Source organism: Juglans microcarpa x Juglans regia, chromosome 2D (assembly GCF_004785595.1).
Source record: "Juglans microcarpa x Juglans regia isolate MS1-56 chromosome 2D, Jm3101_v1.0, whole genome shotgun sequence".
NCBI classification, from domain to species: domain Eukaryota; kingdom Viridiplantae; phylum Streptophyta; class Magnoliopsida; order Fagales; family Juglandaceae; genus Juglans; species Juglans microcarpa x Juglans regia.
In genome coordinates this window covers 39,185,097-39,209,249 of record NC_054596.1, presented here as the reverse complement: position 1 = coordinate 39,209,249, position 24,153 = coordinate 39,185,097, and the positions used below count along the sequence as shown (strand labels likewise).

Below are 24,153 nucleotides of genomic sequence, written 5' to 3'. Positions count from 1 at the left end.
ATTTTACTTATCATTCTCTATATCATACATCAATATGTGATTTATCATTTTTTTCCTTCTATTTAAACACGTACACATAATGATGTGTAAATATATGTATTTAAATAGGACACGAATAACAAATCATATATTAATGTGTGGTGTAGAGATGATAAGTGTAGCATTTCTCTTCAAATATATAGGTACTTTGCATGGTCAAATTTTCCAAACAACTGCAATCAACAAAATTATAGAAATATGAAAAAGAGTAAATACACATATAGTAAGTTTATAATTAATGGGAAGAAAACTTAATTGGAAGAATTATTTCAAAGAAAAATCATTTTGAGCGCCCATCTACTAATGAAAAATACATTATAAAAGAAAAATTGTTACTCTTAGTTTAAGATAAAAATATAGTAGTGACCAAATGGTTTGTGGCTAGTCATGAAATGGTTTGTATTAATATATTTATTGAGTTTTTGTAATAAAGAGATAAAAAGTTGAATGAAAATATTAAGTTAAAAAGTTGTTGAATATAATTTTTTAAAATAATTTTTGTATTGAAATTTAAAAAAATTGTATTATGTTTTATGTTTTGTTTAGAAATCTGAGAAAATTGTATTGAATTTTATGTTTAGATAATAATTAATTAGATGAAAAACTTAAAAGTTTGAAATTAAAAAAAAATATATTTTATATTTGAGTGGTGTTTGATAATAAAATTACGTGAAGTTTTAAATATCTCATTATCCAAACAACACCTTAAAACTTTCTTGAATCCAAATCTAAATTGCAACGTCGACCCAAGTGACTGGCCCCTTGATATCTAAATTATAGCAATTTTGAAACTCCAGCTTCTTCTAGTCTATAGCATGCATTAATAACCTACGAATGAATTCATCCTGCATCAACGTGTGGAATTATATGACTATACTTATATACTTGAGCATTGAGTGCTAAAGGGTATATATCTTTGATAACAAGAAAAATAATAATTTTTCTTGTTATCTTGATTAGAAGAAAATCCATGGTCAAAATCTTTTCACAAACCTACATACTTTCAATTAATTCCACCATTTTAATTTTACAAACCCCACTAAAAATATCTTAAATGAATTTTCTCAATCAAATGTATTTTTTTAAAAAAATAATAGTTACAATCGTAAATATATAAGTACAACATAATTATTTAAAAATAAATAAATAAATAAGAGATTTATATAAAAATAATAATAAATTTTATTTTTTTTAAAATGACTATATTATACATACACAATTCATATATATTTATATGTAACGTTACTCTATCTTTAATAGGTATTAGGTGGTTCCACCACATTCACAAAATCCCACAAAAGCCGAATTGCAATCACTGTTCGTTCAACATGAATGGCGGCCTCTTTAGTAGCATTAATTCGGCCGCGGGCTTCGTGTGTTTTAATTCATTCACACTGTTTATTTTTTAAGAAAACTTCGACTGGTCTTATTCAACTATTGCGGTTTGACCCAAGCTGGATGCAAGCTCGCTCTTCCAGAAAGTTAGACTTGTGCTGCATGCCAAGCACAACAATCGAGAAATAATTAAATAATGAAAAATTATATGTACAAATTTTTTATTAAATGAAAAAAAATATTATTTTAAATAGAGTAATTTTATAATTTTAAAAAATTTTAAAATTAAAATTAGTTGTATTGTAGTCTCCATCATGAACATTCAAACGGAGAATGAAAAGCTGCATGCATTTAGGAACATGCATGCATGCAACATGCATCGATCATAATTAATGGAGTCAACAACTTGGAGAGTTCTCCAACAGTTGTAATCAGGTTGAATATTAAACATTGTCTCGTTTGTTTTTTTTAGATAGGTTAGAGATTAAAATTAAAAAATAAAATAAAATATTATTAAAATATATTTTTAATATTATTTTTATTTTAAAATTTAAAAAAATAAAATTATTTACTTTATTTTATTTTATATAAAAATTTAAAAAAATTATAATTAGATAAAATAAAATATCTACGTATCTCGTATATCTTCGAGAATAAGTCCAAGTTATTAATTAATTGATAACGTACGTGGCCACCCTATTGATCAGCTCGTGGCTAGGGAAGGAGGTGGGAAGCCAGATGAGGATAAGACCTGCTTTTCTTCACACAAGGAAGGCAGGCCTATTGATATTTTGTTATAGCTAGCTAGCTAGAGTCAGAATAACCTATACTTCTTACCAACCACTTATTTGTAAGAGAAAATGGGAAAAAGATTGGTCCAGGGGTTAACGCGGTTTCAAATTCAAATAAGTACCACAATCACCATGACTATTATATTTTTAGAATGAAACTAATTTATACACAATATTTTTCGTAACATTTTATATAATTATATTTTAAATGAAGATTATTTTATAATATTATTTAGAAGATAATCAGTTTAGAAAATATATTTAATCAAAATTATTTTATGATCTTTAATTAATATATATTCTCTGGAACTTAATATTAAACTATAAATAATTTCATTGAGCGGACTAGTACTACTACTCGAGTTTCATGGAAACTCCCGTCGGAATAATTGGCCCTCGATCAATTTGCTGCTGGTATGTCTCTGGAATTTCTAGATATTCTGTGATATATAGTAGAATTTTTTAAATCTCCATATATATATATATATATAAATATAACCAATTCTTAATTATTTTTTTGAAGGAAATTCTTAATTATTATATATATTTTAATATTTATAATTTATATAACATTTTAAGAGTTAAATTAAAGCGTTGATCGATGTCATAGCAAGATCAATGAAATATGCATTAACTAATTAAGGCCATGAGTAGTACTGCTACTAGCAAGCTGAGTCGACACAAAATTAAGGCCGCCATGACCCATGATCACGAGGAAGATCGAAATACAAAAAACAGATCAATATAATCTATATTATATATGTATGAACTGAATAGATCGAATGAGTACATAGTACATGAGACTGATCATCATCGTATAATACATGTACAAATATGTACGTGTTATTCAAATATAGATACAAAATAACAAAGTCAACCCCTACAAGATCGACAAGCTGTACTCTCCGTGCAACTACATAGTAATTATAATCAATGAAGGAAACCCATGGCCATGGGCAACAGTACTATGAACATATAGCCACCGGAAATCCTACTATTTGGGGCTGCATTTGATGGTCCTGGCGCCACAGGGCTTCCGGTGCTGGGACCGGGTGCTTGGCTTGAAGGAGGCTTGGCGGTGCCTGGAGATGGACTGCTGCCCGGGCTGGAAGGTGGAGTGGCGCCAGTGCTGCTGCCGGTGACGTTGATGGCAAGTTTTTGACCCAAGTCGCAGCGGTAATCGTAGGTGCTCGTGAAGTAATGCTCCCCGGTTCTAGTGAGCTTGATAACCGCCGGACTACTGTTATACAGCTCCATCGGAGTGCTAGTGTTGCAGCTGTCATAAGCTTCTTTGCTCACCACGGCGACGTCATCCGTTTCGTTATAAAAGTTGAACACTGCCCAAAAAGGTTCAAATTAGCAAAACCGGCTTAGAGAAGATCATATAAGAGATCTTTTCTTATTTGTTTTAAGATGATCTTTACGTACCTAAATGGTCTCCGACGATAAAAGTCTTGTCGTAAGCCCAGGTGATGTAAGCAATTTCACCAAGGGGAGGAACGACCCATCCCAACCTATCACCGACGGTGAAGTTTTCCGGTTTTGTTCTGGGCGTAGGGCTGGGAGTGGGTCCCGGAGATGTGGTGACGTTGATTGCTAGCTTTTGTCCCCTGAAGCAGTTGTTGTCGAAGGTCCCTATGAAGTAAAACTCTCCGGTGGAATTCAAGGTGATTTTCGCCGGCCCGGTTTTCTCAAGAAAGATGGGGTTCGTTGAATTGCAGGGGAAGAAAGCTTCCTTCGATACTCTGGCTACGTCTTGTGATCCAGTTGAGAAGTTGAAGACTGATCATCCAAAACATCAAACCATCAATGAAGTTAGAAACAACAAATTCATATATACATAATCATATGTATGATCTTAATGAATTATATACGTACGCAGAATGTCGCCAATGAAGAAGGTTTGTTTCGCAGCCCAACCGGCATAGAAGAGAGGGTCATCAGAAGGTGGAACAACCCACCCCGTGCTGTCTCCAACCACGTGCGTAGTCACTGCAACTGTGGTTTGTGCTAGAGCTCCGAAGAGTGCGAAGGCTAGAATGGCTAATCTGATCATTCTAGCCATATCTTAATTTATCCGGTTCGATGCAACTTCTTTGTGCGTGTCTTGTTTCTGTTGTGTTTGTCTGTTTTCCTGCCAGATCAGTTTGAGGATTAATGGAGTTGTGATCCTTTTATAGAGGTTTGATCAGATCGAAAATGGTAAAAAAAAACGTACGATCGATGGCTAAGCTTTTAATTGTCATTCGAAGATTACGACTTTAAGGTGCACCCAAGTAATTACACATGATATGGCCTCCCCAAAATAAATATAATTGTCAACATCCGTGACTTGTAGAACAATATATCTTAACCAATTAAAGTAATCAAATGATACACAAAATATACCTTTTTTATTACATAATTCTTATAGCTAACCAAAATCGGAGGTCAATATATATAAGAGGAATGCTTCATGCACTTGTAGAGAGCGTAAATGTCATGTAATTATTTTTAAAAAGAAAGATATTTACTATTAAAAAATTATTATTTTTTTATGTAGATCTGATATTTATTTATTTTTTTTAAATAATTGTAAGACGTTTGTATACTTACGACTGTAACTATCATTTCTCGATATATAATTATTGAATTTTTATATAAAAATAATAATATTAGATACTAATATCAGTTATACAAATAATTTTATACGAATATTTTGTAAAATGTGAGTCGTCTACCAAGAAAAAGAAATTGATCTTTTACACTTTCGCAATGAAGATCACTTTTTTATGAAAGGTCTGCACGATACTTGTATCTTTAGAGTTTATACTTCATATATATATAATTTCTCTTCATAAAAAGTAAAGCCACGTGACTTGGTAGCCAGTGGCACCGTGCCTGCATGGATCGATGGCTATATGGCCAGAGCCTGACCAGCGAAGGACTGGCTAAATCGGATTGCACGCGGCTAGCTCTAGCCACAACTTGGCCTCTCTTTGGTGGCTAGAGAGCACGCCTGAGGCCACCTCCATAGATAGTCAGATCTAGGCCACCTCGTGATATTGGCTAAGGTGGTGGTACACTTTATGTAAACAAACATTATTTGAGAGAATTTTTTGAGTGGCTTTGAAAATCCTTAATTATGAGTTTTTTATATTGTACATTATGTTTTTATATATATGTTTGTCTCTAGCTAGGATGTTGTGAAAAACCATCCGAATTCAGTGTTTTTCCTTTTTTTTTTTTGCCAAGTGGCTAATATTCATTGGAGATTTATATGTAATGTTTGATTAATTCATATTAAATTAACGACATGCAGCTTTCAGCGGCTAACTTAATTAATTGTGCAAAATATGATGTTTTTTTTTTATGCGCTCTGAGTTTGGTAGACATTTTTGGTCAATTTCTTGAGGGTTTAATTAAACTTTTAGAACAAATCAAAGCTAATTAATTTGTATCAACGCCTAGACGTTCTTAAATAAATACGAATATTGCCTTTTAATCTGTGACGTGATGATCGGGAAATTTATCAGAACGCGCGCGATTGGCTTCTTGGAATAATTCCTAATTAATGAGTTTCTCTATAGCTAGAGCTACCTGGCCTGCCCATGTCATGTAGACATCTGGCACGGTATTAATTATTGTATAATATTATTTTTATTTTTATTTTTTGTTAATGTTTAGTACTGCTAATTATTCACGAGGCTGAAGCCGCAAGTTTCGTTCGCCTCATGATCCAGTGAGTAGCAATCTGCTGTCACAGCTAAATTACATATAGACAGCTAAATTACATATATATATATACACACACACACACACCAGCAGTGCACGTTTGCCACATCTGCTTAATTGAAGGAAAAAATAAATTGTGATTCCAAATATTGAAAATAGTCTAATGCATGAGAGTAAAATTAGTGTTCATTTATGTTCATGATTTTTTTTACGAAATTTAAATTATGTTGAAAATTCAAATTTATTAGATGGTTTTATTCTTTTAAAAATGTTTAACAAAACTTTATCATTTATTTAATGATAAAATATTAGTATTTTATAAATTAAAGTTGATTTTAAGTGTATGATATAATATTTATATTTTAATTATCTACTTTATGTTAGTTTAAATCAACATTTAAATCTCTACCATTAGATTAAATCTAGAGATTCAAGATGAAGGGTTGTGATTCAAAACCCCAAACCCAACTTTTTCCTCTCACTTTCCCTTTCTCCCTCTCCCTCCTTCCCCGCACGTCTTCCCTCTCTCTCACCCGATCTCCTCCCTCAAGCAACCCAACGCCGCCGTGCTCCACCATACGGCATAACCAACCACCTCACCGGCGAGCAAACCCCACCGTCGAAGCCCCTTGGCAGCTTCTCCCTCAGCCATGCATGAGCAACCCAAAATAGGTCTCGACGCACGGGTTCTCCACTCTTGCGCCACTGCGGCTCATCTCCAGCTCCACCAAGCACTATTACCGAGTTCCCCTCATGCCGTGGATCACTTCCATGGAACCCACCACCTTAAGCTCCTCCCTAGCCCCACGCACGCAGCCCCTCTACACGCATGGATTTCTCCCCGTAGCGTCGTCGTTAGCCACCCCTACACCACCGCACCACCAGTAGCAGCCTCGTCCTTCGCCGACGACCCCTCCACTTCCTCCTTTCCTCCAGCCGAAGCCCCAGCTTCTCTCATGCCCTCTGTCTTCACGAGATTTGTTGATTTGTAATTTGTGTGGTGATTTTGTGATTTTGTTGTGAGGATGTAGAGAGTAACATAAGGGAAAGAAGAAAAGCGTAAAATACGTTCACTGTTCATTATTGTTCATTCCTGTTCATCAGTTTATAACCGATTTTAAGTATAAGGGGATATATATATATATATATATATATATATATTATACTTTATTTATTGAGGATAAAAAACGAGCATATATATTCGGGCATCAAGCAATTAGCCACAAACCGCGCGAGCAACAATTATGATCAATTAATAAATTATTAAATAATGCACATTATTTCATATAATCAATATGAAAAAGTATACTTATCATCTGCACATATTAGTACACTTATTTTATTTTATTTTTTATTTTTTTCTCTTATCAAATGTGTGGTGTATGAGTGATAAGTAAAAAAATTCAATTAATTTAAGAAGAATAAAAAAAATATTTACATGATCATGTAATAATTATTAATTATTAATGCACATTAATTCATGTAATTGCCAGTACTTCATGAAAAATATGTGTACGTTACGTGCATGAGATCACGAGGGTTTGAAATATATATTTTGTTTTGGTAAAAAGAAAAACAAACGAGCATGAAGTACTTAATTATCATGATCTAATTTGTAAAAAAATCAGTATTAATATTATATAAAATATTTCAGGCATCAGTTGCGTGTCAATCAATCCATGTATCATGCTAGACTTCTTCTTCTCGCTGGACAAATCGATCGTTTTTCCAACGATGGAGACATATAACAAATTTGTAGCTATCTAGCTTTGAAATTTTCCAATTGATTTAATGTGAAGGATCGTTTGGAACTTTAGATTGAGATGAGATCATTTTAGTTCTGTTTAATTTAATATGAATCTAAGATTCAAATACTTAACTTTCAAATTATTAAACTTATTTCAACTCAACATACACCTCTTTACATGTGAGATCTATAATCATTTTTAACTTTTTATAAATACATCTAAACTTATCTTAACATCCAAATATATCTAAACTCATTTTAGATGTACTCCACAACACTCGCTCTACTATCTTAACTCACTATTGTTCATAAAAAATTTAACCCATCTCAATTTAATTTAACATCCAAATGGTGCCTAGTGTGGCAGACTTGCAGTAGCAATGTCAATGACAGTATAATGTCTGGGCTTATATATATAATTCATTTGTTTTAATTATAAGATCACTTTGACTCGTTCTATATACATACACGCATCTTAATTTAAATGTTAACAAAACTAAAAATGTCATCATTTTATGGGTGAATCATGTTTTAATAACCATGACATGATCATATGGTATATGCATGATAGGAAGTTTATATATATAGCTAGAACTGCATGCCGGGGAAAGACGTGCATGATTAATTAACAACGATTACGAAACGTGGAATATAAGTTGGTGGGCTCAGGAAAAAATGAATGGTTGGAGTAGGTAGATGTATAATAATGATAATGATAATATTTATGATTAAATATTTTTTTGAGACTGAATCCTGATCACGTGGACTACACAGTTACATATTAGAATCGCTCAAAAACTAGTAGAGAAGTCTTGATTTACTTGCATAGGGGTTAATACATGGAGAAGAATCCCTTATATTAATGTGATATTCCTAATAAGTGATAAGGGTATATTAAAAATTCTACTCATCATCTACATATCACACACAATTCATATTTTTTTATTTATTTTTTCTTATTAAATGTATGTTGTATGGATGATAAATAGAAGAATCAACTAGTTTAAGAGGAATAAAACTAAAAAATTAAAAGAAAATAAAAGGCCTAGCTAGCTAATTTGGTTTGATAGATGAGATGAGAACTTTCTCAGACTCTCACAAAAAATATAATAAATAATCTAATTTTTTCAAATTTTAAAACAAAAATTACATCAAAAAATTATATTTTAATAATATTTTATTCAACTTTTAATTTTTATCTCATACATCTCATCTTATCTCATTTGTGTAATTAAATAAGATGTGTTGTGTGATGTGTAAGGTAATGAGTTGCAAATACGTACATTAGTTAACATAAAAAAAAAAAAAAATGTTTTTAAATTTTGTTTAGAGGTGTACGTAATGGGGGCTACGTACGCGTGTTCTAGACACAGGCAGGCCAAGTATGTTGGGGGTAATTAGGGTAATAGGAGTCAAGTTTGTAATCATGCATGTAATTGGATTTCTTTCAGCTTTGTCACAGGTAATTACTAAAAGTGTCCTACAAGGCAACTGATCTATCTTTGATAACTAACTAGGATGGTATGAGTCAAACTAATTAATTAATTCCCTCTTCTATACGTAATAAATATAGTACAGATGATCAGAAAATATTGCAAAATTATGGAGCTTTGAAATTACTCCTCTGGCCTCATGCATTCTCGTAGTACGTACGTGGTCGAGATAAAACAAGATATTATATCATATTATGATCATCGATCGGTAGTGATCATGACATGAAGATGATCAAATAGAAGATAATTTAGAAGAAGAAAAGATCTTTCAGATTTTATATATATTATTTTTAAGGCAATCCCTTAGAAATAGTTTGGTAGGCTAAACCAGTTTGGTCAATATATATATATATATAGATATTAATGCCTTCTTCCCGCTTGCTTCGAATGTGACAATAAGATTTCGAGTGATTTTCAAGGCCAGCTTCTTCGTTCGCTAGACGTCCATTTTCCTGCATATATCGATCTCTCCACTTCCCGGAATTAAATCTGGATTCATTTTAATTTGTTTTTTCATGATCAAGAAAGAAGCTGCTTCCATGCATGCATATTTATATATGCATGTCGTGTCCAAATTGTCAACAACGTTCATTATCATGATGGGCAGCACAAAAGTCTTCTAGCTATCAAAAAAATAACTAATAATTTCTCACGTACGTTTGAAATAGTACTACTCGTGATTCATGATCAACAAAAAAATTACTTATTTACTCCTAATTCCAATTAAGTCGATGCTTTCTTTCCTTTGCTAAACAATATTTTTTGGACAAGCAATACTACTTCATTCAAAATAATTAATTAACTGATGCTGAGTGGAATTGTACGTACGTTTTAGTACTGTTCTGATCTGCTGCTTAAAAACACATACTAGAAGAAAAATGCATTTTTCCAACACTAGAATTAGCCGCAAAAGGTACCCATAATCGCCGCAATTACATTAATTTTCCTATCGATTTTTGCATCGATGCACATTGGACGCTATAGTTTCTTTACAACTGGTTTTTACCAAGGATTCAAAATTATTGTTCCAAATGGCTATTAGTTCTGACGTCCACTCACTGTCACAAATAGCCAAACCAAGCGCCAGAACAAGGCCACATGAGTATCACCCATTTCGTTGGGAAAGACATTTACCTGCAAAAGCTTTAGAAGCAAATATGAATAAAAATGCTACAAAAGCTGTGATTCTTTTACCGACAATATTTGGAATTGTCGTTTCAATCACTATACAAGTGCCGCAAATAAGATTTTGCTGACGAAATAATTATTAGTGGTGATTTAGTAGTGCCAAAAATAGATGAAATTTTAAAAACTATTTCCGACGATTAAAAATCACCGAAAATATTCCTTTACAATATAAAAAAATGCATTGAACAGGATACATGAATAATACATTAACCATTCATATTATAGGCTTCCTATGTTGTTCATGAGATCATTCATAAATTTGGATTTGTGGTCTATATACATGCATTTGACCTACAAAAAAAAAAAAAAAAATCTTTTTACTTGAACAAAATATATGCTATTAAACAAAAATCTAGAATAAAGTGATAAAAATGACAAAAGATAGTATGTACAAAACCCTTACATTCTGTTGTGTACCAGCATTTAGCTTTTGAAAATGCTCACAATGATTTGGAGCATGTAAGAAAACTGACCTTGAGTAGATCTCCAACATTTTCAAAAACCAAATTTGAAAAAGAAAATAAACTTCAAAAAGTATACAAGTACCTTAGGAGCTTCTTGATCATATTCAAGTATAATAAAATCTTATTTACCAATAAGAAAAATATTACACAAGGAAGCCATGATCAGAATCAATGAGACACAGCATCAAGAAGACATAATTGTTTTCTATCAAAGAAAAATAGCTGAATCTTTTGAGTTGTAATATATAACTAACACAAAAAGATACAGATTTCTAAAGACTCACATTGATGTTTCTAGTCTCAAGGATGATGCGTCTTAAGGATGCATCAGACAATAGCACATGCAAGCTTTCAAACCAGATGCTAAGTTGAGCAAAATTATATAGTCCTTATTTCAAACTCTCTACTAAAAATATTACTTATGCAAGTTAACATCAAACCAAAACATAAGGCTGCATGCAATCAAAATATTACTTCCAACTACTTCTAACATGACATATATGTACACGATATATCTATGTGTAGAGATAGCTAAAATTCAATAAGAGCACTTGAAAATCCCTTTGCTGAGCTAAAAGTTTCATCTCATACAAATATATTACACAATCCAAGCCCAATATACATACATAATCCACCAAACATACATATGTGTCATACCCATTTTATAACCTAAAATTAACATATAATCCAATTCCAAGTATCCACTTGTTCTTATAAGCGTCATCCATACATAATACATTCAAAGTATATAAATCTATTCAATATATGGAACCAATCAATTTTCTACCATTTTTATCACCTAAGATCAACATACAATTCATTTAAAGTACTATTACTATTACTAAATCCATAGTCCACTTAAACTCAACATACAACAAAATAACACAATTATAATCACATAGCTTCAAAATCTCAACCATGGCCTCCCTTGATCTATGAAGTCCAACACTGCAACACAACTAAATACTTAATCCAATCACTTCACATAGTTCACAACCACATCACAACTTCACATTAGTCCCCAGCACTTGACACTACATAGTCACATCACAACCCAACACAACTTCACATTTAATCCCATCACTTCAAGATAATTTGAGATACTCAAACTTCATACATTCATAGCCAACATCTCAATACAATCAATTAGGTAGCATTTTTCTAAAACAATCATAATCATCCAATTACAATCTATTTCTATACTCGATCATCAACTACAAATGAAATTAAAGATTAAACATTAAAATCTGTCCAATTCTTGTACCTCATAGTCCTCATGTAATTCAAATCCATAAACCATTACATTCAAGTAAAATCAAGTCAATTCTTCAACTAAATTAATATACACACATCACTTAAACCCATTATCCATTTAAACTAAATCAACAACAAACAACACAATCACATGGCTCCCCAAACACTATTCTCAATCAATAAGCTTATTAACAGTGAATACAACACACCTATTCGATCCATCATCCATTTAAACTCAATATAAAAATAATCACACATACTCCATAATAAGTTTCCAATTACCAATAGGTCTGGTAGATCCAATCGTAATAACCTACCATTCTCTCACTAGAATCTCTCTACACACTTTAGTGCTCTCCCCATCACCCACACAAACCAGAAAATCTTCCCTTCACCTCCAACGACAACGAGAACTAATAAAAACTAGCCGTAGGTATCAACAATGGAAATTGAATCTCTCATCAGTCAAACCGAAACGTTATCTTGGCAATATTTAAACCTTGAATCTGCACCAGACACAGTGCAAAATATTTCAGATTCTATGCTAGTAGGCAGACTAGTTGCAGATAGACCACTGAACAAGTTTGCGATTCATTCAAGTATCAAAGCAGCATGGAACTTCATTCAGAACCTTCTCATTGTAGATTTTGAAGAAAATATGTTCATGTTCACTTTTCAGTCTCCTCAAAACAAGTTAAAAGTCCTCAATCAAGCCCCATGGAACTTCGAAGGTCATCTCTTAGTTCTAAAACCTTGGTCTCCTGGGTTGACTATACAAGAAATTAGTTTAAATCATTCAGCATTTAATATCCAAATTCATGGTCTGCCACTGAATCATATGACTCTAGGAAATGCTACCAAAATTGGAAACGCATTAGGAAATCTGATAAAGGATGAAGAAGATCCTACTTTTGAAATAGCAAACAGGAAATTCATTAGGCTTAAAGTAGAAATCGACATCCCAAAATCTCTTCAACAAAGTTTTATGCTGCTGAGACTTGGGAATCGTGAGACTTGGGTTTCTCTTAAATACGAAAGACTCTCTGATTTTTGTTATGCATGTGGTTGTTTGGGGCACTCACAACTCTTCTGCAAAAATTTGAAATCTCCACCCACAAAACTTAGCTTTGGACCATGGCTAAGAGCTAAAACTGCATATTCAACAAATACTCAGACTTTTCATCAAACACAAGGAATGCAAGACTCAGATGGGCTGTTTACGGACAGAAATGCACAAGCAATGTCCTCGTAAAACAAAGGCACAAAAGGAAAAGAGCTTCAGATTCCATTATCTCAAGAATACAGAACAAAGAATTATTCAACTGATCTTCCAGAACTTCATCAATTTTTTTAGTCACCGGACCTGCACCAAGAGCTTCCTTCGCCTTCATCTCTTCCGGCATCACCAAACTCAAGTCCGTCGTTCAGCTACAGTAACCAAGCAGCATTAAACACGACACCATCAAGGAGAATAAATACGTTTACTGTGGAACCAATCCCTGCCTACCCTCAGCTGAACCCAACCATTAGCAGTAAATGCCATTTTCTCAGAAACAGGAACCATAATTAATTTTGATGAAAGGATGGACGACGCATCTCAGAGGATCAGATTTCACATCAAGAGGTACATCAATGCCGGCTAGAAGATACACTCCATGGAAAGCATTATGGGACAAATCTACACAACAATGCAAGGGTTTAAAGCTCAACAAGAAAAACAAAGGTCAAAGTCCTCAGACATCCACATCAGTGAGCCAAGTCTATTATCAGGTTCTTTCTTAAAAAATCGACCTTTTTTAATAGATAAAATGGAGGAAAGAAGTCTCTCGGTTAAGCCCATAACCCCATGTCCATTAGGCCCACCTCCTTTGGATAATAATCAGATCCCAACCCAACCCAAGACTTCAACCCAGCCCAATCTGATTAAGCTGAAAACCCTTGAATCCATCCTAACCCAAGAACCCATTGTCCCCAACACAAATAATACAGCCATTCTCCCAATCGACCTCACCAACTCAAACCAACCTCAGTGTTCTTCCATCAAAAAGGCAGATTATCTCAACAACCTCTAAAATCTCTCAACCCCCAAAGAAAAAATTACAATCTTCAGAGAAGACAGAGACCATAATTACTGTTAATGAGGACCAAATTGTTGGAAATGAGGAGACTATACGGGCTCTTACTTTGTTGAAAATGCAGTCAAGTTCAAAAGGAAAAATTCAGAAACTCAAAGGGAAGACTCGTTTGTCTCCTTATAGCAGAATGCCAAGTTCACCCCTAATATCAGGAAAGACCAGTAAGATCACAAATACAAGACTGACACCATCCACTCTAGGAAAATCCAACAAAGCTCAAGAGGCCAACTTCAAGATGCCTCCCCCTTCGGAATGAGGACAATTGCTTGGAATTGCAGGGGCCTAGCCCGACTCAAGGCAATTCGAACTTTAAGGGCTAATATTAGAAAATATAATCCAGATGTAGTTTTTTTGTGGGAAACCTTGGTGACGGAAGACCGCACCCTACCTATTGTACATAGCTTAGGTTTCCATCATTTTGTGTACTTTTCAGTTTCGTGTAAAAAAATGGGGATTACTACTAATGTGGAGGCCGGGTGTAGAAATCGAACTGGTTAATGTGAATATGAATGCTATTTCTGCTTTGGTGTATTCGGATCCTTCTCATCATCCATGGTTAATTACTTTTGTATATGCACCAGCACATTGGAATCAAAAAGCAAACTTCTGGAGTCACTTGGACTCAGTGCATCAATCTTTCCAAGGCCCGTGGATATGTATTGGGGATTGTAATGACATAACCAATCAAAGAGAAAAATATGGGGGATGTCCAATCTCGAATAATCAAGGCAATGGATTGAAAGTGTTAATGAATAGGCATGGACTCATTGACATAGGATTCACGGGGCCTCAAATCACTTGGTCCAATAATAGACATGGGTACGCACTAATCAGAGAAAGACTGGACAGAGCAATAACCAACCAAGAATGGAGTACACTTTCCCAGATGCAATGCTACAACATCTGACTTCTTCAGCCTCAGATCATCATCCGCTATTACTGCATACAATCACAGAAGCTCGTAAACCATCCTCATTCAAATTTGAAGCTTTCTGGATTCGTGAACCACTTAGCCAGAATATCACCAGAGAAGCTTGGAATAATATTTTTCAAGGGAACCCGGCATATGTTCCTTGCAAGAAAATCAGAGCAACAAAGGAAGCCCTCAAGCTTTGGAACAAGAAATCTCTGACGCAACAGTTAGAGATTTCTTCTCAGTGGCCTCAGCAGTATGCAGGGACCATAGTGAAAATTTTTTGAATATCCAGACAGAAAAGGTTCTCACTTCCAATCCTCTAGTAGCTGAAGCAAAGGCAGCTCTCTTAGCCACGAAAATGGCCTCCCAAAGACAACAAGAAATGGCAATCCTGGAAGGAGACTCGCAGTTGGTAATAGAAGCCATAAACAATAAAAAACCTCTACTCAATGGCATATTGAACCCATCATTGAAGATATCAAGCATATCTCTACTTCTCGAAGGCTTTCGAATTTTGCCAAAATTCATCGATATGCGCACTCTGTGGCGCAATGGGCAGCAACCAATCTTATTTTTGGTTGTATACCCAATAACCTTTTATCTAGATGTCTGTTATTTCTTGATAGCGGGAAAGATCCTCCTCAAACTTTGTAGTACTTTATCTATTTATAATATATGCAAGCTAGCTTAGAAAAAAAAAAAGTTTCCAATTACCATATCAATTATTCATAGTTTATTGAAACCTACACATTCAATATATATTATGCACATATCATTGATACACCAATCAGAATTGAAATCATAAAACTTTATAACTTCTTACATACCAATTACTAATTATACAAACTCAAACTAAAATAACACTTCACACAGTACGCCAAAACTACATGGCTCATCCCGACGCTTCACATGACGTCCAACCATATCACAACTGCACAATGATCCCTATCACTTCACAACTTCACATAACCTAATCACAAGCCAACACATATGATACATACATTAAATCTATCCATATATTCAAACACAACACTATTTAATCAAGTAAGCTTATTAATTTAGGAGCTAAGGAAATAGGGGTTATGCCAAAATTTAGGGGCTGAGTCCCATGGCCATCAATTGGTGGCTATCTGAGATATGGGCGGTGCTTGGTGGTTGCTGGTGTGAGTGGCTGCCAAAGATGTGAGAAACTGAGAGAAAGAAGGAAGGTCGGGAGGGAAATTGAGAGGGAGAAAGGCGTTGGAGCTGGGCTCTAGTGTGGGGCCTATTTTATTGGATGGTGAAGGGTGGTGGTTGGTCTTGGATGGTGGCTGGCGGCTGTGAGATGAGAGAAACAGAGAGATGAGGGAGAGACCAAGGGGTATCGGGGCTGGGAGAGGGAGAAACTCAAAGGGTGGACGTGAGAGAGCTTCTCGCACGGCTGAGAGGAAATCGACACTGGTGGCTGGGCTTGCAATGGTGCATGACGGCAAGGAGAGGGAGAAAACAGAGAATAGAGAGGGAATAAAGTTAAGGTTGGGGCGCATGATGGTGGACTGAGTGAAATGAGGGGGTAGTCAGTCGGTGAGGTATGGTGGCTAGCTCATGGTGCAACTTTGTTGTTGCCATTCACAGCGACTAATGGCTTAGCGCAGGGGAGGGTGAGAGAGATGTTGAGAGAAAGAGAGAGAGGGTCTGAGAGTGAAGGCAAGAGGGAAGAGGGGTTTGGCGACGGCGTCGTGGTGCAGTCGACGGCGGCATCGCAGGCTGGCTGGGAGGCTTGTTGGGGGGTCATAGGAGGGGACGACATAGGTGTGTTATGGGAGGGGGGGGGGGGGAGAAAGAGGAAAGGAGAGAAAGAGAGGGATTAAAGCTTTGTCTAAAAACTATGTAGTTTTGAGTATTTCCCTTTGGAAAGAAACTTATTGCCGCTATAAAAGTTTAAAAATTGTCGCAATAAGTTTTGACGACAATTCTACTGCCACAAAATTCATTGTTATTTTTTTTCCATTACCAGCAGGTTCTATTGCGGCAACAAAAATTGATAGCAAAAAGTGAAATTTGTGGTATTTTCCTTCTATCGCCGAAAAGAAAACACCATTATAGTAAAATTCACTTTTTGCGACTAATTTTCATCGCCGAAATTGAATTTAGCCATAAATACACTAAAGTCGTCATAAAAGATCAAAATATCAACACAAAAAATTTGGGAACCGTTCACAATGACCAAATTTGCTACAACGACTTTGCTTGCGCCGCAACAAAGTACTATTAGCAATGATTTCTATTACAGCGAATATGAAATTGTTGGAAAATGGCATTTTCTTGTAGTGACAAGTACTAGTTCTGGATTATTAAAAAAAGTACTAGTTGGTCTGGATATATAGAGCTGTCAATTTTGCTTCGAGTCGTTGCTCGATCGACTAGTATGTATGTATATATCTTCCCTTCAATATCTAAAAATTATTGTTGTTTTTCCATGCTGCATGTTTTATATTGCAACCCGGCCATACACAAATTTTACAAGGATAAGAATGTGAAATTTGAGACTAATTGACTCTTCCTTAAAATATATACCATTATAATGGCGATTTAATGAATAATTCTACATACAACTGTGAAGTGCGTAAACGTCGCATAATCCCATTGAAAAAGAGTGGGATTCACTATTAAAAAAATAATTTTTTTTCATGTGGATCCCATGTTTATTCACTTTTTTCAAAACGATTACACGGTGGTTGCACAATTCACGGTTGCAAATATAATTACTCGTTAAGAATACAACTTGTTATATCATTTCTAAAATTAGTTAACGTTGAGTTATAACCCTTTTAATTAACTGTGGGACAATAGTATATATAGGATTGACCCATATATAACTCGAACTCAAGGTGACCTAATTACCCAAACCCGATATTCAAGACTAAGGGTTTTTTTATTTCAACTCGTGAACCCAACATGAAAATAGATTATTAGAACTGATCTGGAAAATGACCCATTTAATCTAAAGAGTTAGATTAAGGTTAACTAAGATCATACAATTCAAATTATACTTGTTAAGAGTACAAGAACCGGAGGCACAAGAACAATTAAAGCTAGAAATTTAATTTAGGGAGACGAATAATCTTAGATAAGATTTAGAAATTTGGTCTCGTTTGTTTTCACAATTCTCTCATCTCTTCTTATCTAATAATTATAAATTTTTCAAATTTTTAAACAATATAAAATAGACAATTCAACTTTTTTCAAATCTTAAAATAAAAATAATATTAAAAAAATATATTCTAACAATATTTTTTTCAACTTTTAAATTTAATCTCAATTCATCTCATCTGCAAAAACAAACAATGCTAATTAAAGTCTGATTTATGATTGAATATTAAAGCATACATGTTTTGTTCAGACTCTATAACTATATATACCTGCAAATTTTGTTTGCAAGAAAAAAAATTATAAAAAATATTAAAAATTAAATAAATTGGGTTCGTAAAATATCAAGAACTGGGATGTACTTGGAAAGGGAGATCAGGCCGTTGTATAGCTCCATATAATCATTGGGCCTCCGGGCCTTTAATGAATAAAAAAGAAAATGAAAGGAATGTCAAAGCATTTCTCTTCTTTACCAGTACTATTTCTTCTTTCTAATGCAGTCCGGCCCTTACCAGGAGCCCTCTTGATACGCTAACGCTCGAGCAACTTTGTAGAATAATGCTATAAATCATATTCTCGATTTATTTTTATTTTATTATATAAAATGTGACGTTTTCATTATCTTTAGATTCTTCTTTAGTACTTTTAAAAAAAATTTACAAGTTAATGAGCAATATTACTCATCATAGTAGAATGAAAATGTTATGAGAATGTAATATATAGAATATTTTTCCATATAGTTAAGGCTATCCTCTTCGTATATTCTCGTCTCGATCAATCCGGTCTCTATTCTATATATGTATGTATATGTGTATATATATATATATATAAAGAAAGAATAATGTTATATATAGTCATAAAGTGCGTAACTATCGCACAATCGTTTTGAAAAAAAGTGAGATCTATTATTAAAAAATTAATTAATTTTTTATATAGATCCCGTATTTACTCATTTTTTACAAAAAAATTACATGACGCTTATGCATTTTGTGCACTTTACAATTATAAATATCATTTGAGGTAAAGAAATAGACAAAGTAAGTGCCGTCGGTGACATATTATAGACAAAATGTTAGGTCAGGTTCTCCGGCAGGATGCGATCGAAGAATTGCTGGCACTTGTTCAAAGAAATATATCTTTTATTGCCGACAGATCCGACCCTAATCTTCCAGATAATGCGTTGTCTTTGTGTCGTTATCGATGGATATATAGAAATTCGTCCAAAAAAGAAAAAGAAAAAGCAGTAACATGGGAAGAGCTGCCATTAGGCGCTGTGTCCATGGCCAAACTCCAACAACCCAGTAGAAATCAATTTAATCAAAAGGTCATGTATGTTATTTAAAGCAGGCCAGGAGAGTCTCGAATATTATTTGATCACTCATCATAAAAAAAGATTCAGAAAACACAACAAATTAATAGTATCATCAAATACGAATTTAATTTCCAAGTAACAAAAGTACCCCCCATATGCATGATAAGAAGGTTCGATCGATCGGTATATCAAACAGAAACAGAAACTAGAAAACAAATTAAACTAATTAAGACAGATTAAACATAGTTACGGCTATGGTCACGAGAACAACAGAGAAAGTAGCAGCAAGAGATGAGGCGGATGAGCCAGCCGGTGGAGGTGGAGGTGGTGGTGGTGTAGTTGTAGCGCCTGGAGGTGGTGCTGATGTTGTATCTGGAGGTGGTGGTGATGTAGTTGTAGCTGGAGGTGGTGGTGAAGATGATGGTGAAGGACTGCCGGAGGCGGCCTTGACATTAATGGATAACTTTTGTCCGGCGGAGCAGTGCTGTCCGACAGTGCAGATGAAGTAGTTGTCTCCGGTAGCATTGAGCACTAAAGTTGCTGGACCAGTGGTTTGAAGGGAGAGAGTATTGCTGGTGTCGCAGGAGTCAAAAGCAGCCTTGCTAACTGTCGCAACGTCGTGTGCTCCAGTTTGGAAGTTAAAGACTGCAAAAAAAAAAAAAAAAAAACACGGAATATATAGGAAAATTCAGCTTCAGCTCGTTTTCCATGCATAGATATATATATCTCAACACACAGAGAGAGAGAGAGAGAGAGAGAGAGAGAGAGAGAGAGTATAGGGAAAAGCTAGCTAAAATAGGGTAATTTTTCTGTGTATATAGAGATCAGAGCTCACCTAGGGTATCACCAACTGAAAAGCTAAGACCAGAAGCCCAGGAGGAATAGAAGGAAGCACCGCCAGAAGGAACGGTCCAACCGGTGGAGTTTCCAACCGTATGAGACGCACCTTCTGCCTCATGCAGCACTGCTACCGCAGCAGTTAAAACTAGAAAAACAAGTGCCACGTTCTTTCTTGTAGCCATATCTATGTATGTATTATCTGTATGTGTTCTTAGCAAATTCAGTCGCCCCTGTACTCTCTATAAGTGGTGTTTCGGCCTTTGGGGTGATCCGAGAGATGTGTGGGTTTAATTTGGAAGAACTTAGTGTTCCTCTTGGATGTATTTATATACAAGGAAAACCAATTGCCATTGCTATGGAAGTAGTAGTTGATGGCCCTACCTAGCTTGATGGTTGGAATAGGAACATCAATAGAAAAGTAAATAAAAAAATAATCTATTCTAAGCCGTCAGATTATATTATATAACTTAATTTAAAAGATAAATTTTAAATTTTAAATTTTAAAATATATAAATATGTTCTACGAGTTGAAAATATAATAATTTAAATAAAAATAACTTATTTTTTCATTATTCAAACCAAACTTAAAAAATCTCATGATCAGCAATATCATAAAATAAAGTCAAAGGAAGGGGGGTAAGCAATTAAGAGTTCCAAGACTGTGTTAGGTAGGTAGTTAGATCAGTGCCATGAACCATTTCAAACTGCAGGTTAGATAGTACTTTGATCTGTCATTCTTAAATTAGTGGTCAAATCAAGCATTTGAGATATTTTTCTTCCATTTTTTCATCTGACGGCCAATATCAATCAAAGTCATTTTTATGGTTTAAAAAGAAATAATACTAGTAGCATGTACTTATATTTTATTTATAAGATTTATTTTTATTAGTTTTTAATTTTATGATTTTTAATATATTAATAACTTATATGTAATAAGGTTTCTTAAATACATTTGGGTCTCGTTTAGAAACTGAGATGAGAAGAAATGAGTTTAGATACGTTCAGATCATCAATCCATCTCAACTCATCATTATAACTTTTTTAAATTTCAATACAAAATATAATAAATAATTAAATTTTTTTTAAATCTTAAAATAATAATAATATTCTAATAATATTTTATCATCTCAACTCAGTTTAACATTCAAATGCAGTCTAAATGAAAGTTGAAAGTTTGAATAAAATATTATTAGAATATTATTTTATAATATTATTATTATTTTGAAATTTAAAAAAGTTGAATTGTTTATTATATTTTATATAAAAATTTAAAAAAATTATAATAATATAATGAAATGTGATGAAATCGTTTTTATATTCAAACGGAATCTTAGTAATTTTGTAAATAAAGAAATTGTAAAAATAAAAATAAAAAAAAATTTTGTTGATGGTTGTCAAATGGGATACTGCTATGTATACTTTTCGCCTAAAATGTTTCATATTCAACTGCAGGAGCCAGGGAGGACTACTTGCATGTTCAAATGGCCAAAAGTCATGACCAGCTAGCCAGCCTCCTCCATCAACGAATTAGATAGCAGATTGTTGATTTTGTAAATCACATTAATTGGGTTTTCCTCTCTGATCATCAGCCATCAATTAGTTTAAACGTCGTGCCGTTTCGTGTGTGAACTTAGGAATCCTTTTTTTTTTTTTTTTTTTTTTGCTAGGTGTGAACATAGGAAATTAATTAATTTACTAAACGTATTAGGTAAATAGGTCGGTCCACTGAGGGGCTACAAATGTACTTATGGAGAACTCCACAACTTGTGTCTGTCACAAGTTTTTGTCGAAACCCATGCAGTGATTCTGATTCTTATGGGGCCAAGTCCAACACGGAAAGCCTATCTCGTATGATGGTATAAATATATATATATATATATATATATATATATTTTATGCATAAATAAAAAAAATATTTGTTTTAAAAATAAAAATATTCTTATTAAAGTGGGTTAGCTATGTATATTATTTTAAAAAAAAAATACGTGAAATTCACACCTATTAAAACTATATCTAATATTACTCATTTTCTAAATCATATAGTTAATTATTCTCTGATCAGGTACTGATCTTATTTGAATAGTGAGATGAGATAAGATAGTTTTAAATAAGAGTTGAATAAAATATTATTTTTTAATATTATTATTATTTTAAAATTTTAAAATATTAAATTATTTATTATTTTTTATATATAAATTTAAAAAAATTATAATGATAAAATTATTTTTGTATCAAACGGATAGAATTTTTAGTCTTCACAAATAAGACAAGAAAGGACCCCATCAATGGTCTTCAAAATCACAAAGAAAGAAAGTGATTATCTGATGTAGTCAAAGTGCGACTCGGTCTCCCTTCGATATTTTAAGAAGAGTAATTAATTTTTTTTTCAATATAAAATAAATCTAACACATTAAATTAAGTCACGTTAATTTTGATAAAGATTAAAAGCATTTCTATCTATATAATTAAAAACTGAATTTTACCTTTTTTTTCTTCTATCTAAAACAATTGATTAATCTTTATGATTTGATTGCAAATAACAATACATGATTAATAGCGTACGTACAAACTTTATTGATTGAAAAAAAAATTACAGTTATAAATGTGTAAGCACTATATAATTATTTTTAAAAATAAATAAATATATACTAGATTTATATAAAAATAATAATTTTTTAATAATAAATTTTATTTTTTTTAAAACGACTACAGGAGAGTTGAAAACTTACAATTTCATCTAACATTAACAATAAATATGTGAATTGCAGGCTATCCATCACGTCGGCCAATAAATTACGCCCTTTATTAGAACTGCACGTCTTCTCGCGGCCGTGAAAGTTGACCACTCCTTTTCGATCATACTTTATTGCTTTATAATTGAGCTATTGGTAGCTAATTCATAGAAATGACATTTGAGTCAAGAGTGTCGCATTTTTTTGAAAAAAAATATATATATATATAGAATTTATATTAAAAAGATTATTTTTTTAATAATAAATCTCACCTCACTACTTTACAAAAAAAAAATACGCGACGCTTCACAATCCCTAAGTATATATAACATTACTTATATATAATCTCACATGTTGAGTTGAGTCATTACTCATATTAATTAACTTCTTCCTCGAATGATCTACTTGTATGAGTAATTAATTATTTCAACATTATTTCATGAAGAACATGACCTGGCCTGCATTCTCATTTCTTTATGAAGAAACCTCTAACTGCAGCCTGCACTGGTTATATATACAAATATATATATATATATATAATATATAATAAACGGGAAAGCTTCAATTTTCAGGTTATATTCAAGTATTTCTTTGAAGAAAACCTTATAGTTTCTCCAAATGTGACATGAACATAATTTCTAGAATTCTTGAATGATTCTGATCTGGTAACCTACCTTTGAATATTTTGTCTTCGTTATTGAATAATATATGCTTCTAATTACCCTTTCTTTCTAGTGTTTATTATTCTGTTAAAATATTACTAGTCTGACTGGCCCTAAAATGCACATGATTTGTCTTACCAAAAAATTCAAAAGATCCTGTGTGTATATATATATATATATATATATATATATATATATATAAACAAGAGAAATAGTTTTGATGCACATGCAAACTGAGGCCGTAACAGATTCCATTTCTCCTTAAAAAAAATAAAAAAAGATCATTCCTCTACCCTGTTTTGTATAAAATATAAAACAAATTGAGACAATCTCTTAATTTTCTTGTTCATTTTCCTTTTTTCAACCAAAAAAAAGAAAAAAAAAATTGAATTCGAAATCCCA

At 33.2% G+C, this 24,153-nt stretch overlaps 1 protein-coding gene and 1 long non-coding RNA gene across 3 annotated transcripts; one reads left to right on the top strand and one right to left on the bottom strand.

Annotated features, from left to right (window-relative positions):
* Positions 1-2,891: 2,891 nt before the first annotated feature.
* On the bottom strand, positions 2,892-20,795 carry LOC121250001 (blue copper protein-like). Of its 2 annotated transcripts, none has more exons than XM_041148903.1 (3): positions 20,353-20,795; positions 3,594-3,947; positions 2,892-3,502 (listed from the first exon to the last, which is right to left on the bottom strand). In XM_041148903.1, the coding sequence occupies exons 1-3, from the start codon at positions 20,537-20,539 to the stop codon at positions 3,096-3,098; spliced, it is 948 nt and encodes a 315-aa protein (XP_041004837.1). In that variant the 5' UTR covers positions 20,540-20,795; the 3' UTR covers positions 2,892-3,095. The 2 variants fall into 2 exon arrangements, with proteins under 2 accessions (XP_041004837.1, XP_041004836.1); XM_041148902.1 differs by lacking the exon at positions 20,353-20,795 and adding an exon at positions 4,044-4,440.
* Positions 19,670-20,502, top strand: LOC121250004. The gene is made up of 2 exons (XR_005937682.1): positions 19,670-19,835; positions 19,896-20,502. It is a non-coding gene; the product is annotated as an uncharacterized LOC121250004 (long non-coding RNA).
* Positions 20,796-24,153: the final 3,358 nt, after the last annotated feature.